The sequence below is a fragment of the Xenopus tropicalis genome, chromosome 9 (genome assembly GCF_000004195.4).
Source record: "Xenopus tropicalis strain Nigerian chromosome 9, UCB_Xtro_10.0, whole genome shotgun sequence".
NCBI classification, from domain to species: domain Eukaryota; kingdom Metazoa; phylum Chordata; class Amphibia; order Anura; family Pipidae; genus Xenopus; species Xenopus tropicalis.
Genome location: NC_030685.2, coordinates 72,325,400 through 72,346,240, shown reverse-complemented (window position 1 = coordinate 72,346,240; position 20,841 = coordinate 72,325,400). Strand labels below are relative to the sequence as shown.

General features: G+C 38.2%; 1 protein-coding gene across 2 annotated transcripts in view; it reads left to right on the top strand.

Annotated features, from left to right (window-relative positions):
- Positions 1-3,320: 3,320 nt before the first annotated feature.
- Positions 3,321-20,841, top strand: part of psmd14 (proteasome 26S subunit, non-ATPase 14) — a 49,005-nt gene continuing 31,484 nt past the window's right edge. Inside the window, 2 exon segments of one of the 2 annotated variants that reach the window (NM_001030465.1) lie at positions 3,321-3,349; positions 10,717-10,768. In NM_001030465.1, the coding sequence (NP_001025636.1) occupies positions 10,721-10,768 (48 nt within the window). In that variant the 5' untranslated portion in view covers positions 3,321-3,349; positions 10,717-10,720. 2 annotated transcript variants of the gene reach the window in all.

Sequence of the window (20,841 nt, the reverse complement as noted above, 5' to 3'; positions counted from 1 at the left end):
AGTTCTTCAATGGTATTAGACATGCATAACACAAAAATGCCCTTAAGCCACCATCAGCACTTACCACTATGACTAATGAGCCACTGAAATGGAGAGAGAGAGCTCCCGGCTAATCCGGGACACTTGACAGCTCTGCAGCAAAACCAGTAAAGTCACTAACTGTAGTCACTGGTGGAATTGGATGGATCAGTGCCTTCTTCAGTATCGTTTTTCTGGAAGTAGAAAAACCATCAATTGTGAGATTAGCTACATTAGCTGGTGCAGTCGTTGAAGCCATATAGGGTTTAGTAAGTAGAAAACTGGCCTGTAAAATTGTCACTATCTGACACGTGAGGGCACATTCATCCTAGTTGGACCAAACTTTGGATAAGCACTGACTACAGACAGGCAGAAAGTGGTGGTCAAATTAAATTGAAAGTGAATATGGTTGTAAGGAAGAGAACATTATTAAAGAAGGAGCAACACTATGGCAAAATGATAGGAATGGAGGAGGGGAGAGACATGGCAAACAGAATGGAAAAGAGAAAAACAAGGGTGAAAGAAGAGAGTAGAAGACAAAATGTGGAAAATGGAACAAATACAAAGAAGTGGAAAAAAGAGAAAGGCATGAGAAAGGTAAAGCTGAAGCAAAACTGAAAAGTTTAGTGAAGTGAGTGCAGGTAGAAAACAAAGGGAAGAGGCAATGAAAAAGACTTTGTCAGTAACAATGTTTTGGTCTAAGGGTACTGGCTTAATATTAATCACTGAAGGGGGCTTGGGTCAAATACGTTTGAAAACGTCTGGCTTAGAGAGATCACTGGTACCTAGGGCAGCACTGGACCTAAAACAGCCCTGCCTAAGGGATGAGGAAATCAGTGTGAAAAAGAGCTAACATTGTGGCACTATGCTGATAGACAGAACCCTGGAGTAAAAAGAGCATACAATTTTATTTTATAACCAAATGTGAGAAAAATATAAAAATGAATTTTGGTTATTTTTACCGATTGTCCTAAATCAGCCATTTTTTGTCCCATAATTGTGAAATATCTTGCCCTAGTTTGCCAATTTCACCCAGTCTTCTCATAGACTTATCATGTTGTCCCTAAATTGAGGCAAATTGGGGGACTAATAATTAACAAGTTCACAAAATGTTCTTCTTTACAGAAATCTTGCTCCCATCATTTTTTTGAGAAAGGTGTGTTAGACCAAGGCCAGAGTACAAGGATCTGTAGCCTGAAACCAGGGTGTCATTACAAGCCCAAGGCTGATGCCACACCAGGCATATGGCGTATATTTTCAGCAAGCTGAAAACCGCTTGCCAAAAATATGCGCCATACGCACCATATGTCCCCTACCTGTGCCTGCACTGAAATGAATGAGATACACTTGGGTGCAGGCACATGTTTTTTATGCGTATTTCAGCTACACGTATCTGCACCGGAGCATATCTCATTCATTCGAGTGCAGGCACAGGTAGGAGCGTATGGCGATATTTTCAGCAAGTGTTTTTCCGCTTGCAGAAAATATACGCTATGTGTGGCATCAGCCCAAAGGAGCATTTTTGCCTAAGGTTACTTAATTTCACCTGGCCCTAGTTTGCCCCTTTCCTTTTCAGTCAGAATAGCAGAGGAGGCTTTGATGGCAGCAGGTACTTTTTTTTTTTTTTTTGCTCCCTGGCACAAACCTAAGCTCTGAACAGGGGCATAAAAATACATTTTGGCAAAATGCATTTTTTTTTCTTTTCTCCCTAATACAAGTGGAAGGTGTTTGAGAAAAAAATGAATGACTTCTGATCAAATATTGGGAGCAAATACATTGGTGGCGGCTATTAATAAAAACAAACTACATTTTTTTTCATAGTCCCTCATTTTGTTGATGTGAAAAATCTGCCTTGTTTGCACAACAACATTGGCACTAGCGTTGCCCCCATTCCCACTTCTAACTCCGGGCAGGGGGGCAGTGACATTGCAGTTGGTAATGTCACAGGGTCAGGGCAGCTAGCTAATCACCATGTTAATCTCAGAGAATCCTACCTGGTTTTCATAATTTTGAAACTTGGACAGGCAGTTTTGATCCTGACGGCCCTTCCGAAAACTGGGCTGTCTGGGTCAAATAAATGACAGATGGCAACCCTGACAGCCTCTGATGCCACCGTAAAAAAAACAAAAAACAGCCTATGGGCCATGGCAGACAGGGAGATTAGTCGCCACGTGACAAATCTCCCTTGTAGCGGCTGACTAATCTCCCCGAAATGCCATTCCACTGGCAAGAATGTAAATTTATTTGCAGCGCCGTATATGCCATCCCACTGGCGATATACATTCTTGCCAGTGGGATGGCATTTTGGGCAGATTAGTTGCCATGCCCCTAAAACTCTTTCCGTAAATTTTATTGTCTCAGCCTTTGTTTACAAAACACCATGTGACCCTCATAAATAAATTTGCCACCTCATGTCAGAAATACTACTGTAAATACCCTGTAGTCTGCTGACATGAGTAATGGCCAAGAAAGCATATTTAAAGTATGATAGGAAATTTCCCTATTTCCTGGCCACCTCATGTCTGCAATACTACAGGGGTATTTACGCTTACATGTGTAGCAGCCAGGAAAAGAAATTTACGGTAAGTATGATAGGAAATTCCCCCTTTTCACCATGCCCTAGTAAACAAAACCTCTCTCCTTGTGGGTCAAATGGGGAGAAGGAAAATAAAACCTCTTTATTTTGTTCCCTGGCACAGGAAAAATCTAAATGACTGCAGGTGTAATATTGGGAGTTAAAGCTCTAGTGGCAGCAGGCATAGCTCTATGGCTTGGAATTTCAAATGTCACCTGGTTGCTAGGGCTTAACTACCCTAACAACCAGGAAGTGGTTACACAGCTAGAATGACAAGCAAATAAAGAATACGAGCAGCAATTAAATGGAATCTTCATAGGCAATGAGTTTTTTTGTTTTTATTATTGGAGCAGTTAACCCCCAACAAATTGCATTTTCAGCTGTGGAAAATTCCCTTTTACGCCGTGCCCTAGTAAACAAAACCTTTCCTTGACGGTCAAATGGGGAGAATGAAAAAAAAAGTCTCTTTATTTAGTTCCCTGGCACAGGAAAAATCTGACTGATATTGGGAGCTAAAGCTCTAGTGGCGGCAGGAATATCTGGCAACTTGACACAAACACAAACTACCGCGAATTGTTACTAGCAGATACTGAATGTGAGGTACGCCGTGTCTGCACGCCACGCCCCCAAGGCGGCTACGTGCCGCGTCACTGCCTTTACGTCTAGTTGTGACGCCTCAGTCTCGCGTGATGAGACTTGTGGCGACGGGATTTCCCGTGAGACAGGAGAGAATTTGCTTGCTGTTACCGGCATTGTGTAAGTAGCGATTCGGTACTACGGGCCGTGTTAAGGAAATCGGGACTGCGGGACTCTTGGGCAGTATGTACATGTTTTAGTTGTTCAGCCGCTGACCATTAAGAGAAGCATAGGAGTTGGTTCGGGTGAGAACTGCACACTCATCCTGCCGGCATTGTGAAGCAATGGCCTTTGCGTTGGGCCCCACAGCATTACAGGGCTCTTTTTGGTGCCAATATAGCATCAGCTTCTGATATGATACAGACAGCAGTATCCCAAGGCTGGTTGCAGTTGGTCTTTTGTTTTAGGAGTTTTTAATAATTTGTTGGGTATTTGGTTGTTCCTGAAGCTCTATGGCTTGGAATTTTCAAATGTCATCTGGTTGCTAGGGCTTAACTACCCTAGCAACCAGGACGCCATTACACAGCCAGAATGAAAGATGAATAGAAAGACAAGCAAGTGAAGAATATGTGCAGCAATTCAATGGAATCTTCATAGGCAATGTGTTTTTTTTGTTTTTATTACTGGAGCAGTTAACCCCCAACAAATAGCATTTTCAGCTGTGGGCTAAAAGAGGCAGAATCGACATTCCAACTTTTTCAAAGTGACACTGAATAGGTAATACAAACCAGTTGAATCTGTTCATTCAAACAGTATGAATAAATGCCATTTCTATATGCTGAAATCCAGCTGCAAAACAGTTCTTCTCTTTCTGCATCATTTGAAATCCTGGCAGGGGAGGAGGGACTAAAACACTGATGTTACAAATTGTAACAACTTGTCCACAGCCTACAGACAGCATTCAGGAACTACATAACCCACAATGCATTGCACTGTGATGTTCCTTTCCTTATTGACATCACGTGTGCAGGGAATTATGGGATTGGGAGGATGCAGGCTGGGGACAGGCGACTACTGTTACATTTTATTTGAGTCACAAAGTAGTCAGCCAGATCAGCAGGGGAACAGGGGGCGGGGCTTAGGGAACTGTTCCAAACCATATTATTACATTAAAAATCATGAAAAGGCTGCATATTTTTTAACTGATATATATTGCGAAGTTGCTTGAAATTATGTTTACTTTTCAAAAAGCATTTGTGTTTGGGTGGAGTTCCCCTTTAACTTCAGATGTGGCCAGTTATACATTCCTCACCTTCACTGCTTTTCCATTTTGAATTCCGGTCTCGCGCCCTTTGCAACTTCTTGGGCCTTTCCACCTGTGACTTTAGTCCTGCATCCCCATTCAGAACTTCACACAGAGGGACTGACACAAAATCTACCACAGTCAAGAAAATGGAGCAGGCTCATAGGGGCCAGTCTGGGGCAATTTACGTTTAGAGAGCCATACCTTATTTTTATGGTGTCTTCTTGAGTGAAGTCAACATTTTTTTTTTTTTTTTAATTTGTGCTATCTCTATTCCCAATTTTAACTGTATGTACATGTTATTCTTGTATATGAAATGCATTGCCATTGAGAATGTTGTGTCATTGTGATGTGTTGGTCTACTGTCCCCATGATCTCAGTTAAAGGAGAAGGAAAGCCTAAATCACTTGGGGGTGCCAAAATGTTAGGCACCCCCAAGTGACTTTAATCGCTTACCTTGTACCCCGGGCTTGTGCTCCTGTTGGGAGAGAACAGCACCAGCCCGGGGTACTTGTAGCGCTTCCTCCTTCCGCGTTGGCACATTGCGCATTAGAGTGAAAAGCCGAACAAAGTCGACTTTTCACTCTACTGCGCATGCGCCGGGCCAGGGATTTCGCCGCAGAAGAAACGTGGTATACTGCTTCCCCGGGCTGGTGCTGTTTTCTCCTAACAGGGGCACCAGCCCAGGGTACGAGGTAAGTGATTAAAGTCACTTGGGGGTGCCTAACATTTTGGCACCCCCAAGTGACTTAGCCTTTCCTTCTCCTTTAAAGGGAAGGAAAGGCTAAGTCACTGGTGGGGTGCCAAATATTATGTATTGTAATTGCTTACCTAATACCCCTGGACTGTGCCCCTGTTAGGAGAAAACTGCACCCGGAAGGGGTATAAGCTTGTGTTTCTCTTCCCCGGGCTGGTACAGTTTTCTCCTAACAGGTAGAAGTGATTACAATCACTAGGGGAGGGGGGTGTGCCTAACCCTAACATTTTGGCACCAGTAATTGTAACTTTCCTTCTCCTTTTAAGCTGGGTATGTGACCAGATATTGATGAACAGTTTTCATCCAACATGGGTGCCGCATGCCTGTGTTTAGGGGTTCAAACAAGCTGAACTGTGATCAGAGGTTGCATTAAATTTTAAATACTGTGATACAACATTGGCCTACCAACTTTTGCAGCCAAATTGGCTAATCTGCCATTTCAATTCTCAGACTGAATGGGCTAATTCAGGGGACCCCAACCTTTTCTACCTGTTAGCTATATTCAAATGTAAAAAGAGTTGGGGAGCAATGCAAGCATGTAAAAACTTAATGGGGGTGCCAAAAAAGGGCTGCAATTGGCTATTTGGTAGCCCCTATGTGGACTGGCAGCCTACAGGAGGCTCTGTTTGGCAGTACACCTGGTTGTTTATGCAACAAAACTTGCCTCCAAACCTGGATTTCAATAATAAGACCCTGCTTTGAGGCCACTGGGAGCAACATCCAAGGGGTTGGTGAGCAACATGTTGCTCCTGAGCCACTGATTAGGGATCACTGGGCTAATTGGTCGATTGCTACTTTCCTGCAGGGAAAAGCAGCGTCTCTAAAAGTAAACCCTCTGGGCCCTGTCACACTGGCAGGAAATCTTGATTTTGTGACCACATGCCTAGCTACAGTGGCCTATATGCTTTTAAGGTGGCCTATATCTAGCTCTTGTGATTCCTTGCTGCGGTCTTGGTATTGCTGAGGAGTCCGACATTATTGGTTTGCTCTCATTTGTTTAAAATGTTTGTAAAAATGAATTAGGTTTTAGTTTCCTACCACTCATGTTTTCCATTAGTGTTTCAGTAAGCCGGTCACACTTTTGAACAATTGGAATCATTAGTTGCTCTAATTTCATTTAAGCATTGCATACGTCTGTTACAATTTGACACATTAGGTCAGGGGTAGGGAACCTATGGCTCGGGAGCCAGATGTGGCTCTTTTGATGGCTGCATCTGGCTCTCTGCCAAATCTTTAATAAAAAAAAAGAAATAACGGGGGCGTGGCCTGCGCTCGGCGGATAGAAGACGTGTTCTAAGCCTTAGAACACATCTTCCATCCGCCAAGCGCAGGCCACGCCCTCCTCTGCATCGCATCCGGCATCCTTGGCACCCACCCTACCTTGCCCCGCAGCATCCGCGGCCAAACATATTGTATGGCTCTCACGGAATTACATTTTAAAATATATGTGGTGTTTTTGGCTCTCTCAGCCAAAAAGGTTCCCGACCCCTGCATTAGGTGCTGTTTTAGCTTCAAGTGTTGGTTGAGGATAAAGCTGTGCCTACTGAGAAATAATGTATCAAATAGTAACAGAGAGAGTCAGTGGCCAGGCTTTTTGAGTTGTTATCATTATTGACACTTATTTATAGAGCGCCAGCATATTCCGTAACGCTATGCAGCATACAGTGAATGTGTGTATATATGAAACATACAGATTGACATTGAAAAAAACAACCAATAACTGATACAGGTTATTGTGAGAGGGATAAAGTAATTCATTTTTAAAATACAATTTCAGACTTTTCATAAATAGTCTATTTTGGCTTTGCTATTCGAAAACAATATGTTTTAAGGTTTTACTTGGTCAAATAAGATGGGTAATATATTAATAATAATATAATAATAATATATTAATAATAATAAGTATGAACTCTTGGAATGTTGCAGACCTCTAACTGAAATCAAATCAATTAGATTTCAGCCTGATATTCTAATAAATTAGTTCACCAAAAAAAAAAAATATCTCATCCATCCAACTGGCAGAAATTGGATTTTGGCTGAATATATGGTTTATAGCTGAATATTTGAGTGGTTATAAAACAGCCAGTGATCTGATTGGGCGACTGACCTATATGCATCCTGTTTTATAGTTTTTTTCATGCAACCCTGTGTTTGGAAATTGAATTTTTTTTGCTGCATTTTAAATTCACCTTACATGTTTTAATGCACATTATAAAGCATCACAGTTTGAACTAGATGGAACAGGAACTGGTCTATGCAAGTGTATTTTATCTGTTAAATCATTTGAAAAAGTCTTCTAACCCTTTCCTCACTGCACACATTAACTATCACTGCAGTAAAATAAACCCTTTCCAGCATTGTATGATTCACACCTTGTAATAGGTTCACAGCTCTTTTCAAAATCTGTTTTTTATTTCATTCTCTTCTCTGACCTACTAGGGTATATGTTTTTAATGGTGTGTATAATAGGTTGAACTCAATATTCAGAGATGGAGTAATTTTGTTGTGTGCTGTTATTCTGTGGGAGCCAATTGATGTTTCTGTCCCAGGCTGTTCTCCACTCATAAGGCTAATCTACTCGCGTTCCAAAGTTTTATTAATATCAAAAGTGCCAGAAAGTACTTTCTTATTGATCCAGTGTTAGGCGTGTTGTGTTATTTCTCATGAGAATGGAAATTTTTGCTGGATTTTTTTTTTTCGCCTCAAATCAAAATTAAAGCAGTAGTGCCATCCTTCCATGCTTATGTGACAAAAAGTCACCAGGAGCGTGTATTCGGCTGAATCCGAATCCTGCTGAAAAAGGCCGAACCAAATCCTGGATTCACTGCATCCCTACTAATAATGCGTCATGTGTTGTATCACTTAATTTTACTCCCCAAAAATGCTGAAACATATATTTTGTAAACCTGCCTACATCACTGTTACATCGCTATTACTTAATGACACAAAATTGAAGAAAACAAATGAAAAAATCATTGGCAAGTAAAAGTTGGTGGATTTCTATAGAAGTGGGAATTGTCTCAAATAACTTTATTTTTCCCCAGTTTATTAAAGCATCCAAGATTTTTAGCCTCATAGAAATTTTTGATTGTGTGCTACTGAGACAATTCTGTTCCAGTTTTTCAAGCTATTGCTCAAGAATAAAACAAAAAGTGGGTGCATACATATTGTCATATTTATATTTTGCTTTTTTTTTTTGTTTAACTCGACAATTAATAAAGAAGCCTTACTATATTCAGAATATGTTACATTTGAAGATTAGACAGCCGTACAAAGGTATTTTCGGGCATCTTGTTGCCCACAGGAGAGGAAGATTTCCAACAGGTGACAAAATAATGTGTGCCACTGCTCTTAAAGGCATACTACTCTAACCCTAATTCATAATTACTTCTTTTTTGGAATGTTATTTATTATATTTTGCACGCAGTTTCTTTTGTTTTCTTTTATGTACATAAATGTATTTATTCTAGCTTATGTCTTATCTCTCCTAGTTAAATACTGTGTGTATGTTAAGTCAACATTGCTTTGGCATGTCGGTGGCTCATAGTAAGAGTTTTAGTAGCCCAAACAAGTAGGTCAGAAATGCCAGAACTTGCCATCTGTTGGCTCCTGTGACCAATGCCTTTTGTGTTTGAACTACTGAAAAAAACAGGCATTTCAATATGCAGGCGTTTTCACTTGACCTGAAATTGATCAGTTCTGACTGATAACCCAATCAGCTCTTCTTTCTACCCATGATCTCTGTGATACAATTTAGGCTAAAAGGCCAAACATATTTGCCCAACAGACCTACCCTATGTATGGCTAAACTGGCAACACATTAAAGAGCTGGAGGAGCAAGTAAAATATGAATAATTTCAAATGTATATTAATATTTGGCATGCCTCTGCTTTGCCACCAAGTTAGTTTTCATTCAACCAAATGATCAGATCAACCAAATTGTTTTATTTTTCATTGCTGTGATATTCTGACAGGTTAATGCTGCCTGTTGTCGTTTGGAATGTCAGACAATGTTGCATTCTACCAGTGTAGTGGTAGACAGTTCTATTGGATGGCTTCCATGAAAGTGCTGCTTTTTTTTTCCTTAATTAAGTAGCATATGTGGTATTTATAGTAATCGGAATCACAAAATGTATATTTGTGCCCACAGTTGTTTTTTACAGATGAATTCCTTCAGATGCTTCCTTTTATTTCCCAAAACTTATTAACTGAACATTTTCTGGATTGTTTCCAAAAAGTACAAAAGTCTCTTTATGGTAGTTTTATTTGGGGTTTTATGATATGTTTTTTATGAAGCCCTGGTACTTACTGGATTTATTCACTTGTCCAGTGGCTGCGTTTCAGTGATTTTTTTTTAATATGATTGAGGTACCATATAGTCCATACGTAAACTCCAGCCTATGTTATGTATGTATAACTTTATTTAAAAACCGCCACAAGGGTACGCAGCGCTGTACAATCTTACAAAACACAGAATTACTCACAGGGAGGACATGTTATAGTAAATACAATAAATAAGTATAAATATACAGGGAGTAAGTGCCATGTGGTATAAGACACAGTAAGAAGGAGGTCCCTGCCCTGTAGAGCTTACAGTCTAAGTGGTTGGGTGACATACAGTCACAAATAGGAAGGTAAGAGTGCACTAGGTATGGGCGTTTGCCCTTACCCGCAGGACTAGAGCATTGAGCATTGTGGGTTTCTATGAATATAAACCACATAAAATAGACCAAATGTAAAGCCCTGCTTCATATAAATAAAGCCTTTTTTATGAAAATATTTTTTTCTAGTAGTGTGTGGCATTGGATAATACAGTATAGAAACACTGGCATTTAAGTACTTAATGGGGAACTATTGGAAAAATGTTTTACAAGCTTCATTGCACGGAAACAAGAAACTTTCTAAATATTAAAAAATCTTAAATCCTGCATTGAAATCCGTTTTTTAAAAACACAAATAGATTTTTTTTATATTTAATTTGGACATTTCACGTGGGGCTAGCCATATTCTTCATTTCCGAGGGTGCCACAGCCATGTGACCTATGCTCTGATTAACAGCAGTAAAGTATGACTGAAGTTTGAGTGATATCACCCCCCCTCCCTAATGAGGGCGCTTTTTCCATTTTGTTTTTTAAAATGTCATATTTTAATCATTGTACCTCAAAAACAGTTTCAGAAAGTATTAACGATGAACATTGTTTAAGAAAATAAGACAATGTATAGAGCATTCAACAAATACTTCCTTAAAATTGTAATAATATACTTGGCTTTATGGTTTAGGTAACCAAATCCTGAGGAAGCATATGAAATCTGTTAATTAGCGTAGAAGACGGCTTCTTGAATTATAATGTGGCATTAATTAATAGGAAGACTGTTGTTGTGTTGCAATTACAACCAATATTTTTGGCATAGTGAGTGACTGAGGGTGAATATCATAAAGGAAAAACCAACTAATCAGATTTGTTTTCTGTTTCTTCTTTCACTTAGGAATATGGACCGACTTTTAAGGCTTGGAGGAGGAATGCCTGGACTTGGCCAGGTTAGTCACATTTTTATTCATTTGGTTTTTTTTTTCTGTTGTGTGCGCAATGTCACATTAGAGAGCTGTATTCTATTCTACAGAAGTGTATAAGATTTGGGGGGATATTATTTAATGCTGGTGTTTAGTGCTATATTCTCCTTTAGGGCGAAAACACTAAAACGTAGTGGCAACTAATCTGCGTAGCAAATACTCACAAGTAATTAGTCGCCGCAACTAATCTCCCCGTGTCTTCGCCACATTTCACTAGCAAATGTAACATAGCAAATGTTACATGCGTAAATAAGTTAAGCTAGGTACGTATTGATCACTGATGAGTTTGTCTACACACTTTGTAGCAAAATAGTCTGCTACAGGCCCTGCTCCTTTCATTCAGCAGTTGTCCCAACAATTACATCAGACTGGTAACCCATTCTACACTGGGCAAGTGTATTTAGAAGTTAGATGAGCAAATTATATGTACAAATTCCAGTTACACCTCAGTTGCTTTGCATCCATAGATATGAACACTTATCGGTCAGTTTGTTAACAATCCAAAAACAAAATCCATGTTTTCATAGCAAAATATGTATACCAGCTTGCTTAAGCGCAATAGATAACTGTCTCTTTAATGTTCCACAGTCGTCATTGGAGGCAGTACAGCAATGAAGCATTTTTAATGCCATTCACATAATACTGTACTTTTAAATATGAGCACCCCCACACCTACCTTAAATAAATAAGGCACAGTGTGCTTCGACACATGGGATCAAGCACACGTATTTACCTGGTGGAAAGTACAAGGATTACTATGTGCGTTGCACTATAACATTCAGTGTTTTGCTACTTGGATCACATACAATCATATACATAGAATGACCTGTGGGCTTTATAACTTTTCACTTTGTGTAGTTGGCACATAAAGGTCATGAGTTGTTCCTCTATCTTATTTTGCCCTTGTACACCACATCTTTCTTAGTTTGAGTTTGATGTGTAAAATCATACTGATTCAGATTGAGGGCTTGGTTTCCAGTTTATTTATTTGTTTCATTAGTTTCCCACTAAGCTGTATGGCACATTTTGGCCATAGCTGTTACCCATTAGAAAACCGTGACGGGCAAAGCATCTGTCACTGCTCAAAGCAATGACCGGTAGACCACAATACAATAATGCTTACTTAGACTTTTCATTTTGCCTGTCACTGCTTAGTGTTCATCAACCAGGGTGCTTTTTAGTAACATTAAAAGTGGTAAGAGATGGACAGGTTTATATTGTATGCCACAGTTTTCTGCTGGAGAAGCACCCTTGGTCAGTGTGCCCAGATTGTGACTCCTGTTGGTTAATCTTTGATATGTGAAACTGTTGCTACTTTTAAGATATATTGGTATGCACTTAATCTGTTATTTTTGGATTCAGCGGAATATGAAATTCTCTTCATTTGGACAAATATTGCACATTCAAATTTTAATTTAAAAAAAAAAACGTCTAAACAAAAATTTTGCATTCAGTTGTCTTAAGCTAAAAGTCACATGACCGGTGGGTGTGCAGCCAAACTAATTTTGGACCCTGGCTTATCCTGCCAAAGTGCGGGGATTTCGCTGAATCCCAAACCAAATCCTGGGTTTGGTGCATGCCTATATATTTGACATTTATCTGCATTGGCCCAGAAAAAACATCTGCTTTGGAAAAGTCAGATGGTTTTCTCACCTTGCATGTGAAATCTGACTTCCATTAGAGGTTGTTCGATGCGCATTTTTAATGATGTCATAATTAGGTATCAGCTGAAATATATAATCAAAATTAAACTTCCTTAATTCCAGCGTCTGTCATCTGTCTCTCCAAATGTGAGAAAATGTGTCTGAAAGGTCGACATATGGGCTTCTGTTGCAAATTTTTCAAAATGAAAAATTCTGTGTAAACAATTTGCTACCAAAATACTGAGAATAAGGCAAAAAAAAAAAAAAAAAAATAGTATGTGTGTAATAGGAGAAATATCAGTGACCACTGGGCATTGTCTTTAAGAGTACCAAAACAACTTTTGGTTTCTGTGAGCAGTTTTCCCATGTTTGCATTGTTTAAACCCATAAAGATTTCCTTCATATGCTTCATTCATACTTGTTATAGTATCTCTTTAAATGTTAAAACACTTTATAAGTCTCAATATCCCAGTTAGAAATTTCAAATCCAGTGATTCTCCCTGGGAAAGGTTTGAAGTGGAGGGCTGTAAGTAACCATCCTGACCAGTGAGGGGTAGATCTTTAGGCACCACTTACATCCAAGCACTTTAGTGACAGACTTAAGTGGACTGTACTCTCTATCTGTGTTTTGGGTTCACATCACTTGTTCAACCAATTTCAGGCACCAGAGGGTATTTTATATACATTTGTATTTTTTGAAATTTTGATGTATGAATAGGCAAGGAGTTCTACAACCTCAGACATGGTTGTTTTAACCCATGCATCAAAATACCCTTAAAGCATGGTTTCAAACACTTTTCCAGGCAAGTATTGTTTGACAAATGCTATCATAAGTTAGTCAGTGTGTTAATTTATTGCTGTTTTGGGCAATTTAGCTGCAATTTAAGATGCCTAATTCATCCCTGTCTGATCTCGCCCCTAAAGGGCCACAAAACTTTATTTTTTTACATTGATATATAATTATAGTTTCTATAGATTTATTATCACTTATTTATAAAGCACAGACATATTATGCAGTGCTGTGCAATAAAAGGGTGTATATATTGAACATACAAATTTACATGAAAAAAACAACCAATACAGGTATGGGATCCCTTATCCGGAAACCCGTTCCAAATTACGGAAAGGCTCCCATAGACTCCATTATAAGCAAATAAATCTAATTTTTAAAAATGATTTCCTTTTTTTCTGTAATAATAAAACAGTGTCTTGTACTTGATCCCAACTAAGATATTATTAATCCTTATTGGAGGCAAAACAAGCCTATTGGGTTTATTCAATATTTAAATGACTCCAGTTATGGAAATCCAAATTATGGAAAGATCCCTTATCCGGAATACCCCAGATCCTGAGCATTCTGGATAACAGGTCCTATACCTGTACAAGAGGTAAAGATGGGCCTGTCTAAAAAAGTTTACAATTATAAAAGAAAGAGCCTTTCTAATCTGGAGTTGCTCCCTTGATGTTTATCATCTCCTACCTAACCTTGTCTGTCAGTCTGCTCTTTGTGGAACTCCTAGCACCACATACTCTGGATTAGGAGGGTGTGACCTAGCACTTGGAACATAATTTGAGGTTGGAGTTGATGTTATTTGGGGGTGAGGTCTGTGGAAAATGACAGACAATAAAAGACAATGAAAGAGACCTAGTAAGAGTGGAGAAGTAGTGTAAGTAGAAGGTAATTTATTTGGGTTTTTGTGGAGAGTAAGGGGTCTCCTATGTTTGTGATATTTAGTTCTAAAACTATTGCCTGATAAAGACAACCAAGCTTGTTTTCCTTATTCATGATCTGACCACTAGAGGGCACACCTATTTATTGCTTTATCCTGTAAATTCTTTTCTCATTTTTTGTGTGAATTGTCTAAATACTATTTGTATCTGCTTTTGTCCCTATATGTAATTTCATCCATAAGATCTGCTGAATAAACATCCGTTACCTCTAATTTTATGGACACGGAAATAATGTACATGTTGCATTCTCATTTTTTACGTTCTTTCTCTTTTGATCTTAAAATATTTCCCGGCCTTCACAAATGCCTTGCTTTTTGGTTTTGAGCAGTAGTAAACATGCATCGTATTGGCCATTATTATGTTTCAGTAATGCAGTTGCCAATTAGCCATCAATTTATTCCATCTGCGAATGTATTTTATCAGATGGGATAGTTGGGTTACTTCCAGATTAGGGCATCATGAATGGCATTCAAATCTTAGCACTTGGAAGATGAATTCCCAGCATTGGGGCTGGTTATTAGAAACTGTTTGCTACAGCTTTTGAGAACACAGTCATAATATATACGGAGACCTGTAAGACCTGGCAGTTGCAGGAAATCAGTCTCTCATCTGCTCGTCACTGAGACTTGTCACATTCGCATTTAAAAGGAAAGTTGTGTAGAGAACAAGTTGCCAATCAAGCATCCACTGTCATTACTGTGTTAAATGGTATGAAGAGCATTTATAGAGAGATTTAATTTTTCCCTAAATAGACAGCAATAATGTCTACTTTGTAGCCCTCAAGATGCTGCTATCTGCATCCTCGGAACAAATGGGGAAAAGGAAATATTTCACAAATCATGATTTATGATACAAGATCAATTAGTAATTAATATAGTTTCATATTGCATGACAGCATAGAACCCAGTGTATATTGCGTGAGAAATGATTAAAAACCAGCCTTGTAAAATTCGATAAATCACCCACTACGCAGGCACACAGAGTACTGCATTTGGAGCCAAAATCTGCTCCGTGTGTCTGCACCCAGGTCAACTCAAAAGCTTCAGACTGAGGCACAGGGAAAGGCTGATGCCAGCATAGGGGCTGATTCTCCAAATCAGCCCTGTCTGGCACTAGCCTCAGTTTAGCTTCTCACAAATAACCCAGAGTGAACTGAGCATGTGTAGTGTTACCGGCACTAACATATAAGATGATCAGAAGTTATGGAGTACCTAATACATTTGGCAGATAGGGGTATAAGAAGGGTAACCAGAATAACCACGCCTTCTAATGTAAAATCCCTGTCAACAGATCTATATGTAATTAATGTAGGTAGAATTAAACAAAATGGGTACCATGCATATTCACAACTCAACAACAAAAGCTTTGATAACACTAATAAAGATGGCTTCTTTATGTTAAATCCAAGTTTACCATGCACTGCTAGTTCTAGTCATTTTGGCAGCTCTCTAGACAAGCATCTTTTCAGGTTTTGGCCACACACGTAGGGGGAGATTTCGTCGCCATCGCGACTTTATCGTATTGAACCATCGTAAACGGCGGAAAAACCTTTCTGACTTTGCATGATTTTGGAAGCCTCACAGAGGAATAAATGGCACTATGCAGCTCCAACCTGGCCCAAGGAAAGTCACGATACTGAAGCTTGAATGAATCCGAAACTTCCGTACTCGGCACAACAATATGATTTTTTCGCGACATCAACGAAAAAGTTGCGAAAAATATACAAAAAAGTCGGGATAGTGACAAAATAGTTGCAAAAATACAGATCATTACGAAAAAAGTGCATTCAGACACATTCGAAGCGTTCGTGCCTTAGTAAATCTCCCCCGTAGTGTGCCAAAATAGGTTAATCAAGTATTCATTCTTGAGAACAGGCATTATATCACTTGGGGCGGCCTTTGGGCACCAGATTGCATCCACTCCTGGTCCTCAGTATGTGATTTTGTTATATATTGATAAAGGAAGTCATCATGTTTAGCCCATATGTAGGCATATAGACAGTTGAGGGTTCAAAGTGAGAAAACAGGGTAATTTATCAACCCTTGTTAAATTTGCACCTGGGCACTAACCCATAGCAACCAATTAAATGTTTGATTTTTTTTATTCTGCCTGCTGCAGTCTGGTAACTATGGGTTAAGGGGGCCATACATGGCCTGATAAAAGCTGCTAATGAGTCTATGGGCCCTTGAATGGTGCTTTTAGGTGGCCCAACCCAACCAATATCTGGCGAAAAATTGGCCAGATGTCAGTTGGGCAGAAATCCTGTTAGGGTGAGGCCAGACTATATCCTTTCAATGTGATTTGATCATTTGACTCTTGGGCCAAATGATTGGATCAATCCAATATCGTCCTCTTTGCCAAATGAGCGGATCTTAACGTGTATGTCCACCTTTTCTGCTCAGGTGCATATTTGCCTAGTTTTTAACAATGACCCTGAATATATGTGTGTGTTTGGGCAGTTTTATTCTGTCCGTTCACAGTTGGACCTTATATATTTTAGAGAGTAGGTAAACATATGGCAAAACCAACGTTTTCTTCACAGGTAGCCAGACTGTATCTATCTAGGAGACTGCTTTATTTGTATAAATGTGTAACCTGACTTGCTCTGTCATGGTAGTGTCCCTTGCCTTAAATTAAACAAGGGAAGAACAACCATATTAGGAGTTCCTATTAAATAAACAGAACTGAAAATAACCTCTTAACTCCAGCAATGCCCAGTTTAATACAAAAATTACAGTATGAAGAGTCAGTATTTGGTTTTGCACGTACGTACGATCCTTTTTGATAGAAAAAATATGAAATGTATTTGTCCTCGTTATCCAGTGACCTGTGAAGCTGCACTCGCAGGAGAGCCACTTATGACATCATTAAGGTCATTAGATAGTTCTTAAAAAATATGTCGCACCTTTTTTTTTTTTTCCTCCAGTGACTTGCTTATTGTTTGCCTCGGTTGTGGCTGAAAAAAAAACAGGCAGCGAGTGAAAATGATCATTAATTAGGTGTTTACTGAATTAGGCCTGATTGCACAAAAAAATATTATTATCGGTAATAATATGAATTCTCAGTTACTGGTAGCAATCAGCAGAGGTTAAACATATGCTCTGGTCAGTTTGGCCACCAACTGGGTTGTGTGGGGTGTTCCTTTTAAAATGTGTTAATGGCCTGAGGTTTCACTTCATTGCCAAGTGGGATTTTTTTCATTTTTTTATTTAACACGATTTACTTGTCTTTTAATCTAATATCCAAGTTATTTTTTAAGCAATTTCCCTAGTTTTATAACCATGCAGCAGTGCTGTCTGAGCTAAAGTATTTGCAAAAGGCAGTTAACAAACATTTGTTTTTCTGGCGCTTAGCAAACGAAAAAGGTTTATTCAGAATTCCCCATTTTTAAAATTAACAGAAATTTGAGATTCATTGTCTACCATTGTATTTGTTTAATGTTAAGGGATAAACAGCATTCTTTATGTTTAATGTTTACTTCCTAATATAAATTACAAAATTATAACAAAAAAAACTTTATAATCACTCTATTTTGTCTGTTAATTAGGTAAGTAATCCCTTTTTTTTTTTTTGTAATTTAGAAAGCTATTTAAAAATGCATAATTTGACGGTAACAATTAACCTTAAGTCAACGACAACCATTGGCAGAAAGATTGTTTCATATTTTTCTGCATCTTTTTTTTTTTTTTTTTTTTTTAAACTATAATTTCTCATATCTTGGATTAAAGTAATAATGTTCAATATTTTTCCTCCATTACCTTTTGAATGTACACAATGGAAAATAAACGGGGGGAGGTTCAAAATTGCTTTGATGGTTCAATTAAGGCAGAAAATTTTGTTGACAAATCTTTTGGAAATGTGTTTCCAAAGATATTGTTTACTGGCAGGTTGGGACACACGATGTTAATGTGTAACATACTGTTCAGATTTCGGACATATGTGCTCCATTTCCGTTGGATTTGTGGCATTTTTTCATTGTTGGGCTGGTCGAAGAAATCTGTGGCTAAAAGATGTTCAAAAATTGGATTAAAAACGAGAACTTTTAAATATTGTTAATACAAGGCTCAGTTTCACAAAAAAATAAAGTTTGAAGTTAATATATATAGCCGAAATAGTCATGAATAATACACTTTTTTTGGTTTTGGAGATGCTCAGAATATTCCGGCGTTGGGGGGCGGGGAAGAAATGAGGCTTGCCAAATAAGATCCCACTCATCTAGGGTTAAAAACAGCAGGAAAGAATTCATTTCCACTCTAATGACCAAGCCTTGCCGAGCTTGGACAATAGGGAACAAGCTTCTGACTTGTACTCCTATTGCCAATTAACACCTCCTATAACAGGTTGCCTCAGCTAGTCACTGAAGCAGACGCCGTAGCTATAGTTTACATGCAGCTTGTTTTTCACACTCGTTGTTTAATGCTCATGACATTAAAGTATTAAAAGGTTGCTTATTGGCTTGCAAGAGTACCTTAAAAAAAAAAAAAAACACCATCTGAAGTAGTAGGTGCCTAAAATTTGTATTGTTAAGCCTTTACGTTATAAGTAAACGTTGCACATTATAATTGTATTGCAGTCTTTGTGTTTGGTAATCAGATCTCAAAAAAGCTGCAGTATTGTGCCCCCCCCCCCCCCCCCCCCATCTCTCTTACAGCTCATTATCTGCATATCGTTCTTATTTATTTATTTTTATCCTTTTTTTTTTTTTTCTCCCTCTCCAAGACCTTGCGCCTCCTTGAGAAAATAATCAACCATTAACACCTAACTAAAGCATATTAAATACATAAAATAAAGGATGATTGCATCCCATCTTGCTGAAACAAAGGATTTGGACTTATAAACAATTATTTTATTTGGATTTTTTTTTTCTTAAGCCTGTGATTATTTATTAGTTTCCAGCCTTATTTACAGCAAACAGAGATCAGCTTTGCATTGCAGCTTTCTTATCCGTCGTCCTGACTCTTGTTTAATCAGCAGGTATTTAATAAACCTGGCTAAGTAAGTGCTGGAAGTTCACACTAACACGAAGGTGAAGTGAAATGGCTAATAATGTTAACAAATTTGCTAAAAGGCCTTGGTAGATAACACATTAGGTTTGTGCTGTTACCATCTCAAGTGCCTCTTGTAGCACTTTGTCAACAAGCACTGTCCATGTGAAACCAAGGAGCCAGTAAAGAGCATTTAAACGCTTAATACCATAAAGACATTTTTTCCCATGTCCCACTTCATGGTACAATATTTACATAACATCTAGATGTATGTATGCTGTATATATACATTACCTCTTTGTAGGCAAGTAAGACTTAAAAATCTTTAGATAATGCTTTGGCTTTATCATTGGTGATAATCCTATACAATTCATTGATTTTACCATAAGCCAAAGTCCCACTCATGAGCTTTCAAATACTTTATTCATAACTTTCTTGCTTGTCGTAGTTTTTAATTCCACAGAAAGGCTTTCAGAGCATTTCCCTATTACATTATCATGATATCATCATTTCCCCAGACTGTGACTATGTGCAATCCCATGACGGGCTCACCAGGCTTTAGATGGATTTAATGTCCTGACTGAAGGCTGTGATTATTGCCCTGCAGGCAGGTCAGCACACTGGCTAACACTTTTAGACAGTTAGAAGCAGAATGAAGCGTCTATATTAGAGTTTTTTTTTTTTTTTTTTTTTTTTAGATATAAATCAGTCAGATACATTTTCTGTGTGTCTTGGTACTGACCTCTCAAGAAAGCTATTTGCTTTGTTCTTTTTCTTGGGTTTTATTATTTCTTTCCTTCTTTCTCTTTCTCTAATTTTTCCAGTGACTAGAATGCTGTTAAATATTGCTGTCAAATCATTCTTAAGAAGGACCTTGTTGTCGGCATTCTCATGCTATTTCAGCTTCATAATTAGAAATATAATTAGGCATGCAGAAGGGCAAATAATACAACTAATCGGCCTTGTTTTTTTTAAAGGCTAAAAAACATAACAGAACTTTGTACTGATTATTGTATATTTCTGGTAAATGTCTTGAAGTACTGAGTCCATTAAACTGGCAGGTTCTCTAATTAAGTAATCTCTTCCATTTTTATGTTTGAATTTTCCTTCCCCTATAGATAACATTCTTACTGGTGAATATTTAATAAACTAGCATTAATTTATGAAATTGAGCAAATGTAATTATTTACAATACTTGTGGGGCAAGTGCAGTTCTATTGTAAGAGACAAGGTAATTAAAAAATTACATTAAAAAAACCCTCATTTAATAAAGGAAAGTAGGTTTGAAAACATTTTTTGATTTGTGTTTTGAAAATCTTATAATTTTTGTGCTTTTATTGAGAAGTGTTAAGTGGTGAAATCTCCTTTATTTCAGAGAAGAGGGCTTCTGTTATGCTTTATGGCTATAATTCTTGCTGTCTCTATAAGTGTATTGCGTAAAAACCTACTGTTTACATCTCAAAAGGATTTTAAGCCGTTAACAGAATTAGATAGTACAGCGTTAGAAATAAAGCAAATTAGCAGGGCAACTTAGCCAACCTCAGACCACTTCGAAAAATGTGTAAATGTAATTTTATTACATTGATTATTTGCCAAGAAGTGATTAGAACTGTATAAAAAGTAATAGAAGTACAGGTAGTTGTACCTCTAAACAAATGGCATCCGATTCCTTCCCTTCCCT